General features: G+C 40.2%; 1 protein-coding gene across 2 annotated transcripts in view; it reads right to left on the bottom strand.

Annotated features, from left to right (window-relative positions):
- cert (ceramide transfer protein) overlaps window positions 1-25,524 on the bottom strand; it is a 90,457-nt gene that overhangs the window by 25,922 nt on the left and 39,011 nt on the right. Inside the window, exons 1-3 of one of the 2 annotated variants that reach the window (XM_083130756.1) lie at window positions 19,975-20,025; window positions 16,921-16,995; window positions 15,987-16,264 (exon numbers count right to left, since the gene is read on the bottom strand). In XM_083130756.1, the coding sequence (XP_082986882.1) occupies window positions 15,987-16,264; window positions 16,921-16,984 (342 nt within the window). In that variant the 5' untranslated portion in view covers window positions 16,985-16,995; window positions 19,975-20,025. Of the gene's footprint in view, window positions 1-15,986; window positions 16,265-16,920; window positions 16,996-19,974; window positions 20,026-25,524 lie in introns of those variants that run through there. The other variant, XM_083130755.1, reaches the window with a different exon arrangement.

Below are 25,524 nucleotides of genomic sequence, written 5' to 3'. Positions count from 1 at the left end.
TAGCTCGCTCCCAAGTTGCCAATTCATACCAGCGAGAGAAGACCAAAATAATTTCCGGCTCGTGTAAAGTATCGCATGGCAAGTGATATCTGACCCTCCTGAAAGGACAGCGTTTGTGAATGTTGGTGCGGCGTCAAGAAACAGAATCCATGCTAATCACAGGAAGCTGTTAGCACACTTCTTTCTTTTCTCAGTACATATCTGGCTTCTCGACTTACATTCTCGCACAATGGAAGTATCGCAAATGGCTGGATGCAGAGCCGGAAGTGAAAGAACTTTGTAAGAAGAAACAAATGCACTAGTCTCACTGATATCAGTAATTGTTCTTACGAATACTTGGCATGCAGCGGCGGCGATTGGGTTCCAAAACTGAGGTGACAAGGTGCCCTTTTCCACGCACCCTCCCCAAATCGCCGCCACTATTGTCCTCTAATTGTAATATAATTTTTCTTCTTTGATTTCTATTGATTATATTACGAAATAACTTATTAGTTTGTTTACTAGAATATCAGAAACCCAATAGTGTGACGGCACAGAAAAAATGAAGCACCGATGCCTCGTTTTTGGAGGTTTGAGAACGGCTGCTCTAGAAAATACATCGCACTACCAGTTTCCTGATCTCGACTCGAACCAAGAACCTCTGACCTGCCTTTTGCATTTTATTTGACAAATAGTACCGGAATGACAGGATGGTGCATTTAGAGGCACGACGAAAAGAGGGGCGAACGTGTTTTCAGGTGGGAATTTTTCCAGCCATGTCCCTGCATGAACCGCCTCCGATGGATAAAAGCGGACTAAGTGTGATGATGATCACACAACCTCCACATCCTCCGCATATGCCTTCACGCCCGGTTGCAGTGTGTAGGGGAAATATATGGGACGTGATGAACATGCATTATGTGCTTAATGGACTTATCTCTGACCCTAGCTAGATTTACAACACACTGGAAATTCCCGCAAATTGCGATCAAAGTGTACTTCACGTAATTATACAAAAAGGTACAAACACAACATATTAAATGGCTATTATACACCACAGCTATGTTGTATGTTATGTTAATCACCTTCATCTTGTAACGCAGCGCGCTGGCTGACCAACAAAATAAATTGCCCAGCTCCGAGAATAAGAAAGGAAATATCCTACATTGGTCCCAAACATAATATCAGTGTTTATTTCGAATTTGGCTTTGAGGTTTCTCCAGTTCGTAGGCAACAGCAACCTATTGTTGGCAGAATGACCTATAGAAAAAGAGTCTACATGCTCTTCACATTGGAGCTATTCTCCATCCACCACAATAATGAAGTTAATGCAAACAAAACCACGTGACTTCTGAGAAATTGTTCTTTTCGTATGCATTAGTTTTGCCCTTGAATATATTGGTCGTAGTTGTATGGTTCATAATGTAAGGTTCCCCAACTTCAACAGCAATACGTTGAGTGGTACGACATGAACTATTTCTGCGTGCAAGATTCCAGCACATCTTCTGGAACAACCAATAGGATTGTAAAGTTCCCTGTGCATATAGTAGCACCAGTAGCGAAGCGTAGTCTTACGAAGGAGGCAAGCAATGTTTCAGTACAACAAAACATGTAGTACAATGGCACGCCAAGAGGAGGATTAAAGGTTTATAGCCTCATTGGCCCGGTCGCTGGATTTGTCAAAATATCATAATAAAGTGACGGTTCTAAAAATAAACCATATGATCCTCAAACGTCACATTTACTTTCGAAATTCCAGGTAACGTTATTCGTATGGTAGTAAACGTCTTACATATGCGAACTTTCCGCATACGACTAAAGGGGTAAGTATTTTCTTATTTATTTATTAGTACTTTTATTTGTTCATAATTTTTTTAATGTGGACAAACGGTGACCAAACGGATTTAGGTAAAATAACTCATTCATTTAATTTACACGGCGTGATTGTAATTTAGGATTTGTGGGCACCCTAAAAATCGCATTCGGAGTCAAACATTAAAATAAAAAGTTAAACACAAACTTTAAAAATTTCATTTCAAACCAAAGAAACACATGAATAGACGATGTACTCACCACAATAAATTCCAAACTCCTTTGCATATATAGGAAATTTCCCGCTATCGAACAATTCAACAAATCTTAGGGCCTCAAGGTTCTCAAAACGTGAAGACACTCCCATGCTCTTTCCACAACTGGAAAACATCCACGCAAGATCACTTTGGAAATCTCTGAAACGACCGAAAGTGATACCAACCTATTTCCTTAATTTTATCCCTCATCGGAAGGAAAGATATATCAGTATGGAGATAGAAATTAAGCGGTGGAATCAGAATCATGACAGCAGAAAGAGTATATACATAATATTTAAGTAATAAAGTGTCATACAGAGGCAGGGCCGGGGCCGGGGGAGGGTTGCCCCCCCTTTGGCCCAGTATTCCTAAGAAAAGGAAAGTCAAAGGCAGGAAAATATGACAAAATGAGGAGACTACTACAAAAAATCCTGGGAGCACCAATTGTGTCATAATAATAAAACTTAAAACATGTTCTTGTGTTCATAATGTGTACAATGTATACGATTTAATTGTGCTGTGTAAATATCAGTAGAGAGTTCTTTTTAGATAGCTTTATTTTCACCCCAAGTTTTATTCAAAAGCAGTCAATTTATTGAATGTGGTTGTAAAATTTGTGAAACAGCTCACTTGAATTACTGTGTAAATAATTTGGCAGTTGCAAACACTGGTGCGGTCAACACTTTTGACGTAATTTGAGCTGGACCGAGCTGGACACAGGGTGCAGACCAAGGTCCGTCGAATCTTCCCTCTCTCCCTGGGGAAACTCTTCACGGGGGTGCAGACATTTCACTTCCTGGAAACACAAACCCCCGCCCTTTACCATCTCGCCCGAACTCCCAATATCCATTTTTTTACGCGTTTTACATTTCGCGAAATCTAAAATAAATTGTAATATAAAATGATATATACCTAGGTATATGGAATTTTGAACAATGATAATAACTTATTTTAGTTATTTTATGACTAAGAATTATTTTTATATTCGCGATCTTGTTTACGTGTTCATGAAGACAAATATTCTTTACTCGTAGTTTTTTGTGGCAATATATCCTTCTGCTTTCGGTTGAGCTCGGCTATTTTCGGGAATAACGCAAGCTCAGCAAGCAGAGCTTTTGGTATAAGCGTTGTGGACGGGTTCCACTCGAATTTCACGCTTCGCCATGTGACTCCTTCGGGTGCGTTATTTTCCCGCAGAGCAGCCGCAAGCATTGAGGCTGGTGCTTGCGACAGAGCTGCTGAGGGAGTTTACGGCCGTAATTTTTCGCCAAATCGAGTGCGATGGAAACGAAATAAGGCTAAAACATTAAGTACATTAAATGATATTCGAATAATGCAAGCAGTGCTTGCATTGCTTGTACTATATCTTCGCCTCTGAGTTGCACCGTGCCATGAAGGCATATTTAGAGGATATGGGGGTAAGGCTCCACTTTCTCGATCTCGCTAATTTATTTTGGAGCTGATGTGATCAGCACCACGCTCCGGCCGCCTTTACTCCCCCAGGTTTGCCCCAAGGTACCTATCGATTTGAGGCCTGCTCAGCCCCAAAGCCGCTTTATGCGGGGACAAGGCCGGAATCGAACCCGGGTCTCCCGCGTGGTAGACAGACGCTATACCGACTAGGTAGAGAGCAATATTTAAATTGTGCTGCGCGTGCAAATTGTTAAATTACGTGGACTATGGTCAGAAGTAAATAGTGATATACTGTTGGGCGGGAGAAGACGGACTAGCTCGGGTGGACCAATCTAAACGTCGAAGGGAAAGTACCTAGAATCGTGTTCGAAACCACGCTGTGTGAGTCTTTCGCTTGTCTGCATTCGGTTGCTTATTGTATGTATCTGGTGTTATTTTCCCCCAAAATTCGCGCTTTTATTTCAGGACAATTTTCTTACAACACGTATACCTAGAATTAAACCTTTAAAACTAGTAGTTTCATTTGTAGCTCACATGGCTTATGCCTCGTGACAGTTTCACGGGTTGGAAATTGTTTTTGAGGAAGTTACTTTCCATTATTTCTCGCGCGACAAATACCAACGTTGCGGCTCACGTGAGATCTTCGACAAAACCACGTCACATCGCTCAGTAACGCCATAACAGAAAACAGTTTCTCGCACAACAAATAACGATGATCACAGTTCCCGTGTGACGGTAGACGCGCACTGAGATGAGAACTCTGCCAAAACAGCGCCACTTTACTAGGTAATGAAAAACGTTTCACGCGCGACAAATACCGATGACGGTAGGCGTGCACTCGAACTCCGCATAAACCAAGCCACTTAGCTAGGTAATTCAACACATATTATGCCAAATTCGCGTTATTTTGTGATTTGTAATGCGTGTAAAAAGAGTTTAGAACATATCACTGCATGGATACATAAAAAACATTTTATTTGCAACAATTAACATCTTTCAGTATTACTAAGAAAAGTTGTTTCACAAAATTGATAAGAGCCTTTTTTGACCGCTTTAAAAAAATCTAAAAATGAAGAATTGGGTTTAAAACCTTTCTATCTGCACTGTATTTTAAATTTCATCACGATCGGACGACATACACACACACAAAACGACACTTTTGTGTTCTCACGACGATGAAAAATTGAAGGCACACTCGAATAAAAAATGGTTACCATATATTCACGCAGAACTGAATAAGCTAAATTTTGATGTAACTCGATTTTATGTAGGTCTACTGATTAATTTTTAATTGGAGTTCAAACTCGAGGATCCATAATTTTCAATCTGACAGTAGAAAAGCAACAGTATCATGAGATCGAGAGAAGTTTGGGTGGGGAGGTGGTACCTTAACCGGACGTAGGGATGCCTACACGATTTCCGTGACAAAATGGGGACGGCTTGATTGCGTTAGATCCTTTGTAACATTATAAAAAAAGATAACTTCTCAAGTTGATAACCGTTCATCTAATTTCGTCCATTATGAAAGGCGTAGCAGAGAATTTGAGAATGCGAAAAATTGCCACAACTCGACTGTAAATAGTGTCTTATTCTGAAATATACAGATGGTGAGAAGGCCAACTGCGTGCGGTTCTGACATAACATGACAATATATGCAAATGTATCGTACAGGATATTTTGGAGCACCTCGACGGCCGAGTGCGTAAAAACTGTTAAGACTTATGATTTCACCACTGAAAATTTCGGGTTCGGGTCCTGCCGTGAGTATGCGTATTTCTTTCTAATGGTTCCTTCAATGACGTCGTCGCCTTGTAATCAATAGGTCCAGGATGGTTCGGAACCTATTTTTAACTGTAGACCCAGTCCCGATTAACCTATCCGTGCATAAACTCAAAAACATACTTAAATTTCATCTAATTATTCGCCTATTCTTATTGTCGCATTTAGCCCAATGATACAAAAGGTGACTGAAATGAAGAACATTGACTTTTGTGTACTTGGAGAAACTAGTATCGTGCATGTTTAAGCAGTCGCAACAGGGGATCCAGCATGGGTCGCCCAGATGGCAAGTCAACAAGCGTTGCCGCTTTGGTCACCGTGTAATGAAGGCAAAAGGATAAGCCAGGCTTCGATCACTTTTACCTCACCCCTACCAATTTCACTAGGAAAATAACAAGTTGGAAAGAACCAACTTCACTAGGAAAACAACAAGTTGGAAGATACAAGTGAAAGCTTTACGAGAAATATCGTGTCTTAGGTACGGGAAGTTAAACAGGGCCATGCCAATGACCTTCAACCCAGCAATGCAAGTTATCATTCGGAAAGCTTCAAGGAACACCACTGCCGATAGTACAGCAATTAAAGAAAAGCGGATATCTTGCTGAACCAAGGTTTCGCAAGAATTGAAGAAAGCAAGCAACTTCCATTCTCAATGCGGAAGGCCTTTGGAAGAAGGTCTGTAGATACAGTGCCCATTACTTCTTAAGTAAAAATGCCATGTTGAGTACAAAGAATTAGGGTTATTCAACGCCAACTTATAATAACATGTTTAATTCTTCCAAAGTTCCATTTCCAAACACACACACACACACGAGGATTTATTGCGGGGTAAAAACAGTGACGGTGAAAATAATAATGATGGGAAGGACAAAAATGCGTATTTGAACAAACGGAGCATTTACTTGTCTCCAGATTTTCTTGTTTACCAGGGGAGGTGGACTGGTTGACCGGGGGTGTCTGCTGCACCCTTAGTGGCGATGCACTAGATGAACGCACAAATTATTGCAGCTGTTATTTTTCGCTTTTTTACCACTCCAGCCCATTTTGCGGCTCTCAAGCACGCATTAAAAATAATCCCTCTCTCGATTCCTAGGAAACGATCCCCCTCGATTAATTAAATAATTATACGCCTCTGGCGTAGCCGAATGCTTAACGTTTTGGCCTTTGGTGCGCGAGGTCCCGGGTTCGACCAGAAGAAATACGTGTTAACTCATGAGGAGAATTGGGAAGCTACTGAACGAAATGGTAGCAAACTCGAAAGCCAGAAACAGAGGCGACGGGACTCGATGCGCTTGACCACGTGTCACTTAATGAAAAGTCGCTTGGTATGCCCTGGCCCCCAAAGAGCTGTTTCATCACGGAGCTTTTATTTGTAAATAATTTTGTATAGGTGTGTTTCACCTACGTCACAAACTGTTGCATTGTGATCGAGCAGCCATGATCGAGGCCAGTTCTTGTAAACATACGGAATTTAAGCGCGCGGGTGATTGATTTGAACCTTGCTTACGATGGTACATTGTGCAGTATTCGGTTCTTTAAACAGAAACTCAGGTTTATCCTCGAATTATCCGAGAAAGAAGGTGAACTTCACGGCACAGGATGTGCAAGGCCTCGATAATTGTTGATCAGAAGAGACTGTCTCTGGTTGGCGAGAATAAATCGTGACATTATTAATGAACAAAGCAAATATTACAGTGTGTAGAGTGAACATTTCCTCTCGGGTAAGTTCGCATATCACCTTTCTCGGAGAATTTTAGTACAGGACTTTTAGGACCGATGTATTTAATCATACTTGCAAGTAGTGTTTCCTTGTTTTTTTTTGATAGAAAGGTGCTGATACTTCCGATAAGTTTGGCGATAAAAATGTACATGTAAGGTTAAATTCACCTTGATAATTGTACGTTTGTACTTGATTATTTATATTTCGCCCGTTAACAAACTTATTAATTTGTGACGTTCCCTTTGGTGCACGACACTGGATTACCACGTCACGGTAGATACCCAATCTCCCTATGAGGCAGAGTTATGTAACTCCTTTACCTTATTGCTACACTGAGCATTCTCAGGACGTGCAATTAGAAAAATAATTAGCTTCTTGCCATTGTACAATGTTTAATAAAATCATATTACTTTAAACAGTCATTGCAATACAATGGCACTATACTCAATAACACTACACTAAGCTGCAGATTTTATTTTATAACAACGTTTTTAACAAAATTCACATCTCGCGAAACTCAATTTACTTTTCGTCTTTTCACGCACTGTTGTCCTGGCAACGGATTCAATAAAATATTGGACAGTTCTACAAATGTTTATAAACCGGAAATGACTTCCGCTTCCGATGTCACTTTTAATTACACATAAATAAAATAAAACTATACATTTGATAATATTAACACAAACAAATAAAACATATTCATGTTGAAAATAAACAAGTAAAGCATTACATATGGTAAAAATAAACAAGGTGTATCAAATTCTTATCCGATCCATGAGTAAAGGTGCCGGTAGTAGGCTATGCTGTACCGTTGCGTGCTGTCAGAGAAAAGCACTGCTTGGTTATAGAACATATTAATGATATATCCAAGTCTCCCAAATTGATCGACTGACTTGGTTTATTTTACTTCGCTTTTCTGCTACTTTTGGATAATCGCGAAGATGAGGACGACTGATGATATGATGAAATTGATGAAGGAACACTCACAAAGAACATCCATGCCCTTCCCGGGATTCGAACCCGGGACCCTGCTATTCTAACCACTCCACCACGGAGGCAGGCATATCCCAAATTGTTAAAGCAGAGTGAAATTACTGCTTGCGAGCAAATCAACATTCTAATTTACAGAGCTTCAACAAACGTAAAATGGAAACAATGACAATAAGATAATGGCAGAGCCTTGGAATTGACAGTTCATCTGGAAATAAATAATTCAAGCAGAATCCGAACCACTAATAAATACCAACAATTGATTCAAAGTAGCTGGGTCAAGTAAGTAAACGCACGTGAACTACGCCCCTTTTCATTTCGTTATCATCCAGTTCATATGGATGTACACCGGAAAAGAACTTCCTTTTTCTTCATATCTTTTACTGTCGACTGCGCAGAGTTTCAATGAAAAATTACAGATATTTTCAGATGGCACAACATTGTCATTAATTGTATGCAATGTTACAGACATTTTACACAGTACTAATAAACGTACAGTTGGCGCAGATGTAACGAACGCTACGTGGAGAGTATTTCCTTGCAGACGACAAACAAAATTGTCCGTGAAACATGGCGGCGGTGCGAATCCTGACGTCACATAAAATCCACCTATTGAAATTTTGAAAAATTCCAAATTATACACAAGCACAACTGCTTCCACATCGTATATCTCTGCACGTGACGCAAAACTCTCTGATAGGCTACGCTACAGTTAATGCTACGAAAACAGAAGTTTGAGTCGCAAAAATTAAATTAAATGCATTACTGTGGGAACAAACCAGAGCTCAAAGTGGAAATTAATACTGTCGTCAAAAACGGGTCCACTATTCTTTCTCGTCTTCGGATAATTATGTTCATAGAATTTCTTTATGCTGCTCCCTTCTCAAACTTAGAACTTTCTGTAAATAAAAGACGGGGAAGTGTTCAACGTGTTCCCACACCATGTATATAGATCAAAGCTGCTCCACAGATCAACTCTGCGTCAAGAGCTCACGTCAGACAGAATGTCACAACAATGGAAGTATGAACTAAGTCAACATAAGCCAAAATTAGCACACGGAATTTTCCTTTGCTGTTTCATAACAAAGGTCAATTTATTTCTTGACATGATCCTCGTAAGATGAAAATAGGCTCCCTTCCGTCAACTTGAACAGATGAGGTTTGACCGAAACACCAACGCGATTCGTATCACCATGCATTAGACTTTATCGACAACGACACATCAAAGAAGTAAAATTTAAGAACATACGGGGCGGAAAAGTTGTACAATAGTACCGAAACATCTCACAAAAAATTAGCCAATTCTTCTTATACATCAGTTACATGTCTAGCTACGAAGAACATATTCACTGTAAAATTGCGTATTAATATTCTGTCTTACACAAGATCTGTGAAGGCAACAGCGATGGTAGACCTGTGACACCACCGTGGAAGCAAGAGTTGACGAATTCATTTGATTGGTTGATTTAGTTTATTTTATTTCGAGTTTTGTGCCTCTTGGCTAATTTGCGAAGATGGGGATGAGTGATGAAATTGAGGAATGGACATTCACAAACAACCACGCCCGAGCGCGATTCGAATCCGAGACCCTTGACGTCGCAGCGCGATGTGCTAACCACTCGGCCACAGGGTTCGGCACGAATTCATTTGCAAACTGTTTAGAAAGATGGAAGGTTTGTTTTCGGCGACAATAATTTGGAGTTGCTCATTTAATACATTGGAGTTCTGTTCAAATTCTATTCTCTAGCGCTGAATATGCCTAGTTGTATGGAGGAGTAGAGTGCATGTGGAACTATAAAAGATAAGCATATGTCGTTGTTGATATTGTTTATCACAAGAAACTGGATTTTTATGTACTTATTCTAGTGCATTTAGTCACATAAAAACCATCAACTACGAAATACAGCAATAGGGCACTCATATTTATTTTGCAAACTTTTACATATTTCAATCGATTCTACATATTTGTAGTGGTATTATAATCCTCCCAATACATCAGATTTCACAGTTTTCTAATTGGAGTTAAAAAATGCTGCATTAACTGTGACTATGAGATGTAGAAGCTAATACAGTTCCAGCAGACTTTGTTTCAAAAAATTAAAATGCATTACTGTGGGAACAAACCAGTGCTCAAAGTGGAAATTAATAGTTGTGGGATGCTTGAAGAAAATTTTCTAAACTGTGCAATACCACTTGAATAAACAGAATGAAACATTCATGATCCACTCATGATTCAAACCTAGGGCCTCTTGCAGCTAGGTAATCACTTCCTCTCCAATTTATAAGGAACTGCTGACATTGCAATGAGGATTTATCATCTCAGTTCCTGGCCCGGTGGCACTGTAGGATTATCTATAAGAATACAGAAACAGCCTCACCCCCAAAACTGCAATGATGCCCTGAAGAATATGTTTTCTCAGCTTCGTGGGATGGGCAACTTGCAAGTGGATGTAAGTCTATCTGTCTGAAAAGTTTCTTTAAAGTCCACTCTATACACAGATAATAGGGGCTGGACCTACAGATTGTAGTGGGATCTGAATTGCTATGCACCTCCACCGAAAACCAAACCAGCAACCTCTAAATGAGTCCATATGAAGGAATACTTGGTCAAAAATAAGATAATGCCCACTGCAGCAAAACTAATGAAGTTAGTTGTATCAGTAAAGTCAATTCCACTGTTGGTAATTTAGCATTTCCTGCATAGTAGAACCGTGTCGGAACAATGGATTGGCGTAATGACGGGCCACTGTTAGTGATATAATTAAACAAAATGCACAGCAGCCGCCTCCACAGCCAACATCACCAACGAAGTCGCATCCAAAGAGGGTGCTCGCGAAACTAACAAGACAGGTGCTAAAGAAGATCCGGGATATGGCAGCCTGTGTGAATCCACCACCACACCGTGTTACGGCCAAATGGGTCAAAGTAGGCCAAGCAACTGCTTATTACCAAGAACATATCCTATCACCAGTGTACACAAAAGAAATACCGCTCTTGTATGGAGCAGACACCTATCGTGTGGAACTGCACCAGAATAAAGCTTCAAGTCACACGGCCAAAAAATTGCTGGTCTTCTGACGACGCATGGCAGCTATTCCGTTCGAGGACATTTCAGTGAAGAGTCCAGATGCTAGTCCGATAGATTTTTGTGCTTTTGGACTTCTCAAACAGCACCTTTCAACACATCAGTGTCGCACTGTACATGGCCTATGGAAAGCCTGCAAGCAGGAGTGGAACGATTTACCCCTGGTACAGCTGCAACGAAATCTGCTGCAGTGCAAACTGCGATGTCGTGCAATAGTACACACAGGTGGCCATCACATAGAGCATGATTGATGGTGACAGGCTGGAATCTCTTAGGTAAGCAACACTTCCATTTTGTTCGGATGGAGACGGATCAGCCTCTGTATTCTCATATTTATGCAAAATAAGCCAAGCAACACCACGAGACGACTAGAAATACGCAAAGAATTTGCTAAGTTTAGCGCATCGGAATGAGAGCCCCAGTACTATTCCCCGTGGCCAACACTCACGCTACGTTTCCTATTGAAGGCAATGGTGTTCGCTGGCCCAGGTCATCGCAGAAAATGTGTTAATCTCTCTACCTGTTTGGAAGACACCCGATGATCGCTTGAAGGTCTGGTCCTAAAAGGCCTTCTTTCTTCAGCTCCCATGATTACGGCAGGGTTTCTGTGACATCATCAGGATTAACATTTTTCCGAGTGCTATTGCCATCATTGTAAAGCATGCAATGCAATGATCTAATACACACAATTAGTGGTGTCGTGAGTGAATTTTTCTTTAAATAAACTGAAAAATCAGACTTTCTTACAATTATGTTAGACGAACCCTCTAATGTTAACAGTAGGTCTTAATTGTCAACTGTCTTGATATCTGTGCATAAGGAAGAGGGTTTAATCGTTTTATTGATGTGAGTACCAATTGTATATCTGACAGGTTATTTGTTCATGTAAAAATTGTCAATAAGTAGAAACTGGAGGATAAATGTATTATTGCTCAAACTTATGATGGGTCGGCAGTTATGTCAGGGCATTTAGTGGATTTGCAAAAGAAGGTCCAGCACGAGTTAGTTGCGCATTGCTACGCTAAAGTATAGATTTAGTGCTGTCCCAGGGAATGAATATCATGTATTATCCACATTGCGACATAAGAACGTTAAAAGAAAACCATCCCATCCTTTTCACAACCCAGGTGGTGTCATAAATCACGTTTAGTTAACACAGTTGAACTTTTTTTTTCTAATATTTGATGACAAATGAAATGGACGGGGCAGGTGAGCACAGCATATCGATTTGTGCACTTTTTTGCAATATTTTTACTGAAGATATTTTCTCATTTGATGAAAAGTTTCTCGACCAGGTGAGTTGTGGAGAAGATTCCAAGCTTTCGAGAGCTAACGTCACTTTCATCTTCAGAGCTAACGTCACTTTCATCTTCAGGGTAGAAGTGAGAGTGACGTTAGCTATCAAAAGCTTGGAATATTTTTGGCGTTTACTGAGGAGAAATATTGTGCCCTCCACCCCCACCCCCCTCATGAGGTTGGAAAGATCGATGACTACTTAAAAATGTCATGCATCGCCACTGCTAATTGGCTAAGGTTAAAAAACTTAATATAATCTTCTGGCCTGTGGTTGCCTTCAAGGCTCATATAGGAGTCTAGCTACTTTTCATCACTTTCTGTGATGGAGAAACATATGTACGCTATTCAAACTGTGAAGCGTTATGCACAATGTACATCAATCCAAGTTGCATCTGAATAGCCATTCAAGTGCATCATGCAAACTGCTTGGATCAGAAGAACTTTCCCTACAGGCAGGCCCCTACACAAGGAGGTGCCAGGGGAGCCATGGCCCTCCTTGAGCCATGAAAATTTTTAATTTGAACATATAAAAACCTACAAAAATTATGTTGATGGTTTTTGAAATTTTGCAAGAATTTCGATTTTGTCGTTGCACAAATGAATAGGTTGTTTCTGGACACAGACAGGCTCTAGAAGTCTGCAATATTGGGCTATTTTACTTCTATAACCATTGATGCAAGGCTATCAGACGTTCTGATTTAGTTGGGACTCCATTCCTTTTAATCTATGTCCCGACTTTTTTGTCTTGGCTTGGACACTACTTGCTATAAAGGAAGAAAGACTCTTGCGCCACTACAGACATTGTCCTGGTTGTTTGACACTCGACAAATAGGAACCCCTTGATTGTTGAGTGGTTTCTCTCTATTATTATGTCATTAATGTTTCACATAATTAGAATAGAGGGGAATTTTCTATAGGCCTACTCTTTATATTATGGAGGAAAGGTTCCTCAATGACTGCAAAAGAAAACCAACCATATAAGGCACATTTAGTTCTCCACCCAGACCACAAGGTCTGTGATCCCTTTTCAGCCACCACTGAGCAGAAAGATAAAAAAAAATGTTTTCTTTCTCCAACATCAGAGATTTTCTGCAACTGATGTCCATTCTGCCACTCAATAGTTTAGGGTTAATTAATATTATGTAAATAGGAAAATCCACTTCTTGCAGAATTGTTGCTAGATTTTTGGGGCAAAAAATTGCCTGAAATAATTTTAACATGTATTGTTATTTGTGTAAAATACTCAAGAATTAAATACATTACTATTTACAAAATTCTGTCAATCGGAATTTGATTTACTGCAACTTTTCTTCTTTTCTACTTGTAATTGTCTTGAACATAAATACACAGTAACCCTACAACAGACAACTTTCACAGTGTGTAGAGGACATCAAGGCCAAAAAATTCGATCCTACGAACCGTTGAAAATGGCATTTTCTATCCCACATGTATGCAACCCCATTTAATAGCTTCTTGGTTGCCACTGCATTTATTTTTACTGTCGAATAAGATTCTAAAAGCGAAAATACACCATAGAAACAATATTATGCCAGCAGACACACTGCCAGCGTGAAGTCACTTAGCCATTCCCTTCAGATAACTTATTTACAGGGTTTGCAATGACTCCAAAGTTCTGGACAAGTGGAGGAATCAGGAAAACAAGGCTAGGACTAAGGTCATTGGAAACAAATGATTTTTTTTAAAAAATGCTTTCAAAACGTGGAAAAGTCAGGAAAATTAAATGATTTTTGCTTGGCAGAATTTGTATCTGAAAACAAGTTTCGTAATATCTTCCCAACAATCTTCCTTTTTGGGTAATATTGCTTATAAAAAGGTTCTTTATTTGTTTTCAAAAATGTTCAACAAACATGATTCATTTTATTAACTTACAAAGTTGAAGTGTAACTCTTATTTTTTAGCATGTTAAATCATTACACAGTTACGTATGTAAAATACCTGGAAAAGTCAGGGACTTTGAAAAATGGGTGTGAACCGTCATCTATCAACCCCACGCACATATGTTGCTTTTCGTAGGTTATTTGAATTGTTTACATTATGCATACATGTAGTCTACTCGTATCATACAATTTTTCTTTTCGCTCTCTGACAGAAACAAATGTCAGGGTCAACTGCAAATATTTGTCACGTGGTTGCATGCATATAGGTTAGAAAATGCTGTTCTCCAACATTTCGTAGCAAATGAGCAAATTTCTCTAACCACCCTCTCCCATACACTCCCCCCCCCACACACACACACACACACACACATATATATATATATATATATATATATATATATATATATATATATATATATATATATATATATATATATATATATATATATATATATATATATATATATATATATATATATATATCATGGGCTTCACCAGAAATTTTGCAGGGGGGGGGCGGTCAAATGATAAATGTTGAATAGTGGAAAAATAATAACTATTATAAACTAATAAAAAAAATATTTGAAATAATAATATTAATTATTAATTATCATTATTATTATGTAAAAGGGGAAACTCGATCCAACCAACAAGTGAATACCAGCACAACTATTTTCAATAATTTCTTTTGCATTTTATGCAGTTAGTATCTGAAAAGCATTTTGATATTAACTTTTGCACGTTTCGTTCAAGAAAAGGCTTTAAATATTAGGGGGATTTTTTTTTTCATAAAGTTTGTTGTGTGACCTTTCACCTATAACTGTAATTATTAGAATTTTGAAAACTGTGGAACCATTTGTTCTTTGTTTGAAATGGTAAAATATAACTTTGTTCCTGTACTTTTCAGTCAATGTTTTTGATCCAATGCATTTTTACTTTGATTGTTCTGTTCGAACACTAACTAAATGAACTTTATTTCTGTTCATAACAATAAGAATAACAAGCTTTTGGCTTTCTAGTATCTTTAAATGAACGATGTCAATTCCCAGGGGGGTCGACCGACCCGTTCGACCCCCCTCCCGATGCCCATGATATATATACATACATACATACAGTGTACAATATGAGAGAACATTTATGAAAAATCCTGGGTATGGACCTGCCTACAGTAATTCTACAATTCAAATAACTCCTGCTACCTGCTATGAAGGTGGAAGGCAATGGTTCCCCAACAAAATGTTCATTAAGAATGCTGTGGTACCTATGTAGCACAAACATACATACCTTTCACCTGTGCAGTATCAGAGCGGAACTAAGTGAAGAAATAGAATCATGACACGCGATTTCAACATTGATGGTACATACTGATTTTGAAAACTGGTAATACAGTCAAACCTCGATTTTACGTTTTTCAGGGGACCTAGATGAAAAAAACTTTATAGCCAATATAACTGAAGCTATAAAAGATTTAGAATTTGTTCTGAATTTTAGAAAACCTGCAGAAGGAGGTATTATCATAATAGGCATCCAAAAATTTCCTCCTAGCCATCCTAGTTCCAATATTCCTATTTCATATATAGACAAAATCATTTCTAGAATAGCTATAATAAAAGTAAAATGTAAAATTGAGGAAAATTTTATAACATATTGCTATGTTGGGACCATCAAAACTTAATGTATAATGTAGGGAAAAAGTAAAATCCGGGAACGTAAAATCGATGTTCCACTGTATATACTACAAAAAATGCAACACCTACCTCAAAATCTGGTCCCCCATGAACAACAACACTTGGCTTTCGTGTCTCCTCCCTAACTTGCCGATACAAGTCTTCAACTTTTCTTCTACGATCAGTCTCCTTTTCTAAGCGACGCCTCCAGCTATCTTCTCTCTGGGACATAAGTTCCAGGCAATGAGACAATGTTGCCAGAATCCCTGCTGTGGTTGCTTTGAAAGTGATTGCCTCACCTTTGAAATCGACTGCATGCATGCCATGTTGAAGCAGCAGTTCCTTTGTGATGGACGAATGTGGTTCTCCTGTGAAAGACAAAGAAACAATTTAAAGTTGAGATGTTCCACTCTGTACCCAGCTATTATTATAAGACAAATGAAGGAATATAGCTTGCTCAGAAGGCATGTTAAGATTATGGTTGAATCAGTTATCGAGCCTGAGACTTTAGTAGTATGTGTCAATGTTATGTAGCTCCAGTCACCGTTGTTGACCAACAGTTTTCTTAATAATTTTATACTTCGGGTCTTTGCACTTTACCAAAGCCACGAATGAAGTGCAATGAAACAAAATCATGTGAACCAATAAAAAAGGTTCCACTTTTCTACTACTCAATACAAAAATCACTCTTCAAACCACCTTCCAGGTTGATGCTTACTATACCACTGAACTAGTAAATATTTACTGATCGAGGGATTTACTGGTTGGATTGTTGGAGGGATGTACTGCAAAACTGAGTACGAAAAATTATTATAAACAGTCGTTTCTGAAAAATTTAAAGATGTGTGGATAAATTATTGTTACCAAGCCAAACTTTGGTCTTCCTGTTATTTCCACAATTTAGATTCAACATACAATTATGAAGCATTGGCAGAGAATACTATATGTTAATTACAATGATACTAGGTTTGGTTAGTGTGAAATGTTCAGAGTGGGAGATGCAATAATGAGAAAAGCAACTTACTTTTAGAGGCAGGGGAAGATGCGTCAACCTGGTTCAATGTATGGTCCCCTTCTACGATTTCCATTTCATCGTCACCTAGAAAAAGAAACAAAGTACTTAATGATGTACAAATTATGATATCAGAAGTCCACATTATGCACAGAAAGGTTAATCGGGACTTGACCTACAGCTTAAAGTGGGATCCGAACCACTATGAGACTCCACCGGGTATCGAACCCAGGACCCCTTGATTACAAGGCGACCTCTGTTCAGTGGAGTGCACAAGGAGAGACACTTGTGAGAATTATACTCCAAAGCCTACTATATTTTCAGTTTCAAATTTGGATATAACAATGAATTTAAGGTAGATAAGATAGCAAAATGGCCTCTGTTGCAATGTATTCATTATTTCTTTGTCCTTCACTATTGAAAAACTGTTCCAATGAAATATGAAACCTTGACGATTTCAACTGACACTTCACATCCCACTATACTTCACCACTGAAAACTTTCAAATGTTATGAATATTTCATTTAAATTAAAGTTTCTCACATATTTCTAAGCAGAATTGTTTTTTAACAGACACAAGTCCTAAAATAAATACAGTAGAATCTCGATAATTCGAGACAAAAAAAAGTGCTCAGATAAGTAGGTTTGTGAACGGTGCAACGTCCTGAAGTTCTTTAGCACTTATCCAAAATATTTCCTGTTATTCCCTAGAATTCACTTTCTTTGAAGGGGGGGGGGGGGTAATTTGAGGTACATCTCAACTAAGCTGAGAACACCCCTGTGGCGCTGTCGTCGAATTTTCAACTGCAAGTGACTGGAGGGAGCGTGGGCGATGTAACCAGCTGTTTATCAGGTAATCCTGTTCTTGCGTTGCCAAAATGTGCGGCATTTTACGACAGATCGTCGTCATCTTTAGTCAGTGCCAAGTGTTCGTTCATCGAGGGAAAAACCGCACATAGCGAAAATAGAGACGCAATATTTGACGTTGTTGAAGATTTTGGACAACGAAACAAGGGTCGGAAGCTATGTACCGTGCGTCCATTTCGATCTGCAGCCGAGAGATCGGGAGAAGCGTGGCGGGCGGCGCTGGCGGAGATGCCGACATTTGCGGCCTGTAATGCTCGCTTATTTTTACGGACATATCCAGACATTTATATAAATATTGCAAAACGAGCACTAACCTGGGTTATAATTCATCATCTGTAATTCATCCAAGTTCTGCAATTATATACACAAAAAAATACGCTTTAGAAACGATGTTAAGAGCCACAGATAATAAAACATTTTAATCATAGTTTTGACCAGCAACGTCCTGCTTAAGTTTATATCCTTGGAAGAGTTTTGTGTCGATGGGGATCGTTTGGAGGTTTCGAATGTGCAACACTGTATCAAGATTACGCTGCCGACGAAACCATTAAAAGTCGATGGTTTTCGTGAGCTTCCTCGATGAACTCGATGAAATTGAGGCAGCGTTAGAAAGTTATCCAAACAAACCTCTACGCCGTGTTTCACAGGAGATGGGAGTGTCAAAATCATCAGCACATACAGCCACTAAGCTACTAAAATTAAAACCATACTCTTATAACACAGGTTAGTGCTCGTTTTGCAATATTTATATAAATGTCTGCATATGTCCATAAAAATAAGCGGGCATTTCAGGCCGCAAATGTCGGCATCTCATCAGCACATACAGCCACTAAGCTACTAAAATTAAAACCATACTCTTATAACACAGGTTAGTGCTCGTTTTGCAATATTTATATAAATGTCTGCATATGTCCATAAAAATAAGCGGGCATTTCAGGCCGCAAATGTCGGCATCTCCGCCAGCGCCGCCCGCCACGCTTCTCCCGATCTCTCAGCTGCAGATCGAAATGGACGCACTATATATGGCAACACGGAGACAGTCGAAACAGAAGCGAGGGGAGAAAACAAACGAATATCCACTTTAGTTTGCCGCGGTTTTCCCGTCCTGTCCATCTCGAATTACCGGGAATTTACTGTAACTAAAATCTGATGTAACGTAAAGGATGGATTTTGAAAACAATGGAAAATTATTAATCATGAATTATATGAAGTCTTTCCAGTTATCTCATTGGGGGGGGGGGGGGGGGCTATGCAGGTGCCTTCTCTACAGTTCTAAATAGTTTCGAACGGAGGGAAGGCAACTTCTTTCCCTCTGACAATATACATGCTTATCACGGTTATTTTTATCAGTCAATAAAATGCAGTGTTAAAACCTATGTTAGTAAAGGAAAACAGCAACCGTATGAATGGCATGCTAAAAATATTGTGAATAAATGGAAATCATGAAACTGCAAGTCAAACAAAATTTCATCTTTAAAATAAAAATTAACAGCACTTTTATCCTCCACCCCGTTACATTGAATTCATTTTGAACACAGTAACATTACAAGGCATAATCCCTTCCCATTACGAAATTCCGCTGTCGGCGCGCGTACCGAAGTATAAGTTTCCATTTACTCTCTACACGGTCAAACTATTGACATTCAACTTACGACTCAAAACTAATACGATGTCGACTGTTGGCACTAACAATTAGATGTGAGGTTAAGAGATGTCATACACTCCGTACAAGAACTTTCCGCTCATCAGCTAAAATATTTTCTCACGTAGGTTCAGTCACCGCTGATTCATATTTAAGGAACTCAGCATCCTTGTGTGAACTGGCTACAGTGAGTTTCAAAACACGACGAGCACAACTCATAGCAACGCGATACTAACAAATTATAATTAAGCTTTCCGTTGCCAAAGTTTAGGTCCGCTTTATGCTGAGAGACTGGACCTACAGTTTCAAGTGCGAACCGAACTATTGCGCAATGTACTCCCACCGGGGAATAAACCCAGAACCCTTTGCTTATAAAACGACAGCGGAACTATTACGCAATCGGGGAAGCAGGTATTTTCATGAGAAATGTCGAAATGTCGCTGTAAAAAAAATGGTATAGGTATGCAAACTCCTTCGACACTTCCGTGACAAAAACCACAACCACATGCACACACTAATAAACAACACAAGCGATATTTCACCACCATGTCACGTACAAGATCACCCAAGGAAAGAAAGTACTCGCTGGCCGAAGAGCGCTGCTATCGTTACCGACACAATTCTGTCGCAGCGCTCCTACCGTAGTGCGGTGGAATCATCGTCACATGTCGTATGAGCCGATCACAAACGCGTGGGTCGCCTGACAAGATGTTTCACATGCCCTATTGCCTCACAGATGGACAAATAGTGTATTTTTAATTAACAGATCATTTTTAACTATTAGATGCTTTTGCCTCCATAGTATTTTGGTTACTTTACGTCGCTTTTCTCTCTCTCTTGGGTTAATCGCGACGATGCACGAATAATGAAATGGGTGATGGGATCTTTAGCTTCGTATAACGCTAACAACTCCGCCATGGGTAATCCTTGAAATCAAAGGGTACCGGGATCGATTCCAGGTGGATCCCACTTTTAGCCCTTCCAGATGTTCGCAATAGTTTTGTAGATTCTTGAGCCTATATTCCATAACAGATATTAGACAACATTGAAAGCAAGCCACGCGAACATTTACGTGAATGCTCCAAATGGAATGCTAAGCAGATGTAATTTTTCAGAATGTGGAATCGATTTTTCGAAAAGAGAGGAATTGTCGAAAGAGACTTGGTTGGCGCCTACCGAATTCAGTGGAGCTACTAGGACAGTACTTTCGTTGTATACATATAAGTAAAAAGTTACAAGGATGAAAATGGCAAATTGTTCTTTGTTCCACTATTAAATTTAACCGGGGGGGGGATACAAGAGTATTCTCGGAACGAAACAAACGAAAAAACGCAACAAACTAATACCTAATGCAAAGGACAGTGTTTAACCAAGAAAATATACAACCCTGTTCGAATATGAGATCTTAGATTCGAAAAAGAGCTACTTACTTAAGCACCGAGAGAATATTGTGTGTGGACGGCATGTGTGAAGAGAACTTCGTCGACCTTGTTGTAGAACCTCCACTTTCTCTGTGGGCCTCCGTGACGGCTACGTCGTCGCCTCGTAGTCGAGGGCTCCCGGTTTCGACACCCGGTGGAGGCACATTGCACAGTGGTTCAGATCACGCTTTTAAACTGTAGGTCCAGTCCCGATTAGCCTATCTATACATAGAGGGAACTCACAAATTCAAACAATCCAATTCCGGTTTCTCTGTGTCAGGACAAGAGCTCTGATCGCCCCTCGTATTTATGATTTGATCTCGACCTTTTAAAAACTTTCACCACGTCATTCTCACGGCAAATCAATTTACATTGCAGAGGAAGTCTAAGCAAGATAATGACTCTTTGGAAGTAGTTACATATCTTATTCTCCAAACTAGCTGGCTGAGTTCAACTTTTGCCGATGGCTATTTTCCTTCCCCCGACCCAAACAACGGTCTCTATGGATCAGATTACAAGGAACAAACAACTATCCATATAATAGTGTGTCTGCATTTCTTCCTGTCTTGTCTGGACGGGAACAAAAGATCTGACCCATTGCATCAACAAGGTATGACCACAGATAAAGATATATAACTTATATTTACCTGTGGTATGACCACTCTGGTATGACCATGGACGACGTCCGCAGGAATTTTGCTAGGGAGGGGCAAGCAAGGTATTTTTCAGGGGGGAGCAAACTCGACACATTTTCCCCCATAATAGTATTGTCCCTTCAAAAAACATTGCTTCAGTTTAAAGTTATGTTCCTGCAACGCCCTAGCAATAATTAACATCTATTACTGTCAGAGTGGGGTTATAAAATTTGGGCCTCTAGGATACCCTTTGTTTCGGAACCTGCCGACGTTATAATAATAATAATTATCATTGTAAACAGTTCTATCATGGTACTGCACTTCCACAAATGCATCCTCTGTATTAATAGCACCTGTAAACTTTAAAATATACACATATCTAAATAAAAATTATTAATTAAACTTCGTTTTCGTTTGTAAGCTTCATTTCACCACACAACACTAATACCGCACATGCACCAACGGAAAAGAAACCGACGCTACATTACGGTAGCCATTGGGTGTGAACTGAGAAATAAGAATGTTGATTTCAACCGTCAATATACCTCCACTTGACTTTAAATTGTTTGCATTTAAAATGTTAACATTCGTTTTTTCGAGGAATAATTGTTTATATTTGAGCACTGTTACGTGATCTCTGAAAATAGGGTTATGATGTAAAAAGTTATTGAAAACGCTAGGCTTTCTATCTTCTTTCATGAAATAAGCAAGTAAAAGGACTTGACACATTGTTTTATTTTCCATTGAAAAAAAAAAATTAAGGAATTTTAATGGTCCCTCGGTGGTCTTTGTCACTTCTGCCGCTTCAGAATCTCATTTTTGCGCGGTCCCTAGGCTAGACAAGTGCCAAATCCCCCCATGATTACTGTGACTGAAAATAAATTATATAAATATACGAGGCGCATCCAGAAAGTAAGTTTCCCTATTTATTTTTTTAAAAAAATAACAACACAGTTTCAGGAAACCATTTATTGGCAACAGGTACAGCAAAGGTTCAGCTGTTTTTCAACATAGCAACCACCAGAATTGACACACTTGTCGTATCGTGGTATTAACTTTTGGATCCCACTGTCGTAGAACTCTGCCGCCTGTGAATGGAACCAGCGTGTGACAGATGTCTTCAGCTCTTCGTTGTTGCCAAAACGCTCACCGGAGGACAGGAATTTCTTGAGGTGCAAGAAAACGTGAAAATCGCTGGGAGCCAGATCAGGACTGTAAGGTGGATGATCAAACAACTCCCAGCCAAATTCCGTCAAAACAGCTGCTGTGCGCCGAGCCGTATGTGGACGAGTATTGTCATGGAGGAGCACAACACCTGCAGTAAGCATGCCACGCCTCTTGTTTTGAATGGCACGTCGCAATTTCCTAAGTGTTTTTACAGTAATGGTCAGCGTTCACCGTTTCACCTCTGGGGAGGAGGTCAATGAGCAAAATGCCCTTCCTGTCCCAAAACACGGTGCACATCACTTTCTGTACCGACAGCGTCTGTTTGAATTTCTTCTTGACCGGAGATCCACTATGCCGCCAATGCATTGACTGCTGCTTGGTTTCCGAGGTGAAGTGCGAAATCCACGTCTCATCGCCCGTGACGATCCTGTCGAGGAAATCATCGCCGTCATCATGGTACCGTTGCAGGAATGTCAGTGCTGCTCCTGAACGTTTCATTTTGTGTTCGGGTGTCAGGTTTTTCGGCACCCACCTGGCACACAATTTTTTGAACAGCAGGCGCTGCGTGACAATCTCATGCAACACGGATCGCGATATCTGCGGAAAAAGGCTACTCAACTCCATAATCGTGAAGCGACGGTTCTCTACGATGCGCTGCCGCACCAGCTCAACCAGATCATCAGTGATGAGGGACGAACGCCCACTGCGCTCTTCATCATGGACACTTTGACGACCTTCCGAAACCTGCCGACACCAGCGACGCACCATCTGCTTACTCATAATGTTCGGCCCATAGACCTCACAGAGCTGACGATGAATGTCAATTGGCGCAATGCTTTGTGCATTCAGGAACTTTATCACCGACCGAACCTCGCATGCGGCGGGAGAAGGAATACGAGCTTCCATTTCGGACCACTGCTGCCTCGCTACTGGCATGCGGCGGGAGAAGGAATACGAGCTTCCACTTCGGACCACTGCTGCCTCGCTACTGGCGCCGGGCGGGATCTGTCCGCCTGGCATATGATTGATACGTCTTAGCTCTGCTGCGCATGCGCAATTTACACGGCTCATTATGTTTACTTTCACGGGAAAAATAGGGAAACTTACTTTCTGGATGCGCCTCGTACAATTTTTGGATAACTTTCATTTCCCAGCCCCCCCCCCCCCTTTTCAGGACGACATGAGTATGGCACTTTCTGATCCATGAAGACTAGTGTGTCGATATGAGGATATAGAAAGAACGCAGTTTTTCTAGGGGAAGGTAATTTGCATCCTTTTACTGTCACTTTTTGTCCAGACCAGGGTTCAAAACAGGAACCTTTGGTGGAGACCCTCAGTCACAATCCACTAATATGAAAACCGTCGGCACATGTATTTGCAATAAAAATATATTTATATCAACTTGCTTAAAACCAGCGGCGGCGCCCGGATTTATCATCTAGGGGTGCCGGGGGGGGGGGGTGCGGAATAAAATGCAGGGGGCGCGAGTTTGAAAATATGTAAAACATCAAACGTGCATACAAGGGCGCCGGCAGGATTGGAGGGGGGGGGGCAGAGTAAGATATTTTCATATCTTTCCAGGGACTTTTATTTTAACTTTACTATTGTTGCTGTTATATAAATCATAAAATTGAAATTCATTGGTGTTGGTGCCAAGTTCACACATGAGGCCCTATTTAAATAGTGTTTGTATTTTTTCACGATGCATATACAGGGTGTTGCAAAATACCTGTTACAACGCTTGGGAGGTGATTCTACAAGTAAAAACAAGGAAAAAATGTCATGTGAAAAAATGTCGAAATCGGCACCGTTTTCGAGTGACAGGCGTGCGAAAATCGCCTCACACCATGTGTAAAGTACAATAACTCAAGAAGGAAGAAATATAGCAATGTCGGAATAAAATAATACAAACAAAATCGTACCTGGTGAATACAATGGTGCATCAATTGAGGCCCAGTGTAAATTGCGCAAGGGGACTCTCAAAGAAAGTGGGGAATCCCCTGATGGAAAATACAAGAAATTTACTACTATCTTCTACATAATGTTGAGATCGGAATGTAGCCAGTAAAAAATGGCGACGTATGTCCACATGTCCCACTACTGCTGGGACACCGTCCCACACCCGGGAAATAGGAAAATAACTGCAAATCTCCTGTTGTACACGGTTCACATTGCGGTTCGAAGAAAAGAAACCAATTTGTCGCATGTCTCACTACTGCTGGGACACCATCCCAAATGGAAAAAAATACTGGAAAATCATAAAAAAAAGTTTTCAATCCCTTAATGTTGACACACTACTTTGCAGTACGAAAAACAAAAGTTAAACAATGGCCACATGTCGTTAGGCTGTACATATACTACAAGAGAGCTCCCCAAAGAAAGTGGGTAATCCTCGAAGGAATGAAGACGGAGAATGGCGAGAAAACGCACACAATGGCATGTAACATTTCCAGGCACAGCACATCTGGAAGGGATTCCACTGAGAAGCGCACAACCTCCGCACATGCAGATCGACGGTATGAAGTACAGCGATATCCAGCATCTTCACTCGTACCTTTCACTAAAGGACACTATGTGGTGCTGATAGGGGCTCACACAAACACCGGTATACTCAGAGACGTTGTTGAAAATGTCCGCCATTGACTTCAAGACAAAGATGGCATCGGCGAAGCACTGATTGTCTGGTACGTGCAAATACCTCTGGCATGTCACCAATTGTCCCAGCAGCGGCACTAACACGAGCAACGAGATCCTCAGCACTTTCCACAGGGGTTTCATACACGAGCCTTTTCATTTCTCCCCACACAAAGAAATCCAGTGGTGTGAGGTCGGGGGAACGAGGTGGCCACGGTAAAGGTCCACCCCTGCCAATCCAACGATCGCC

The sequence above is a fragment of the Lepisma saccharinum genome, chromosome 11, assembly GCF_977018435.1.
Source record: "Lepisma saccharinum chromosome 11, izLepSacc3.1, whole genome shotgun sequence".
NCBI classification, from domain to species: Eukaryota; Metazoa; Arthropoda; class Insecta; order Zygentoma; family Lepismatidae; genus Lepisma; species Lepisma saccharinum.
This window is presented reverse-complemented; position numbering and strand designations above follow the sequence as displayed.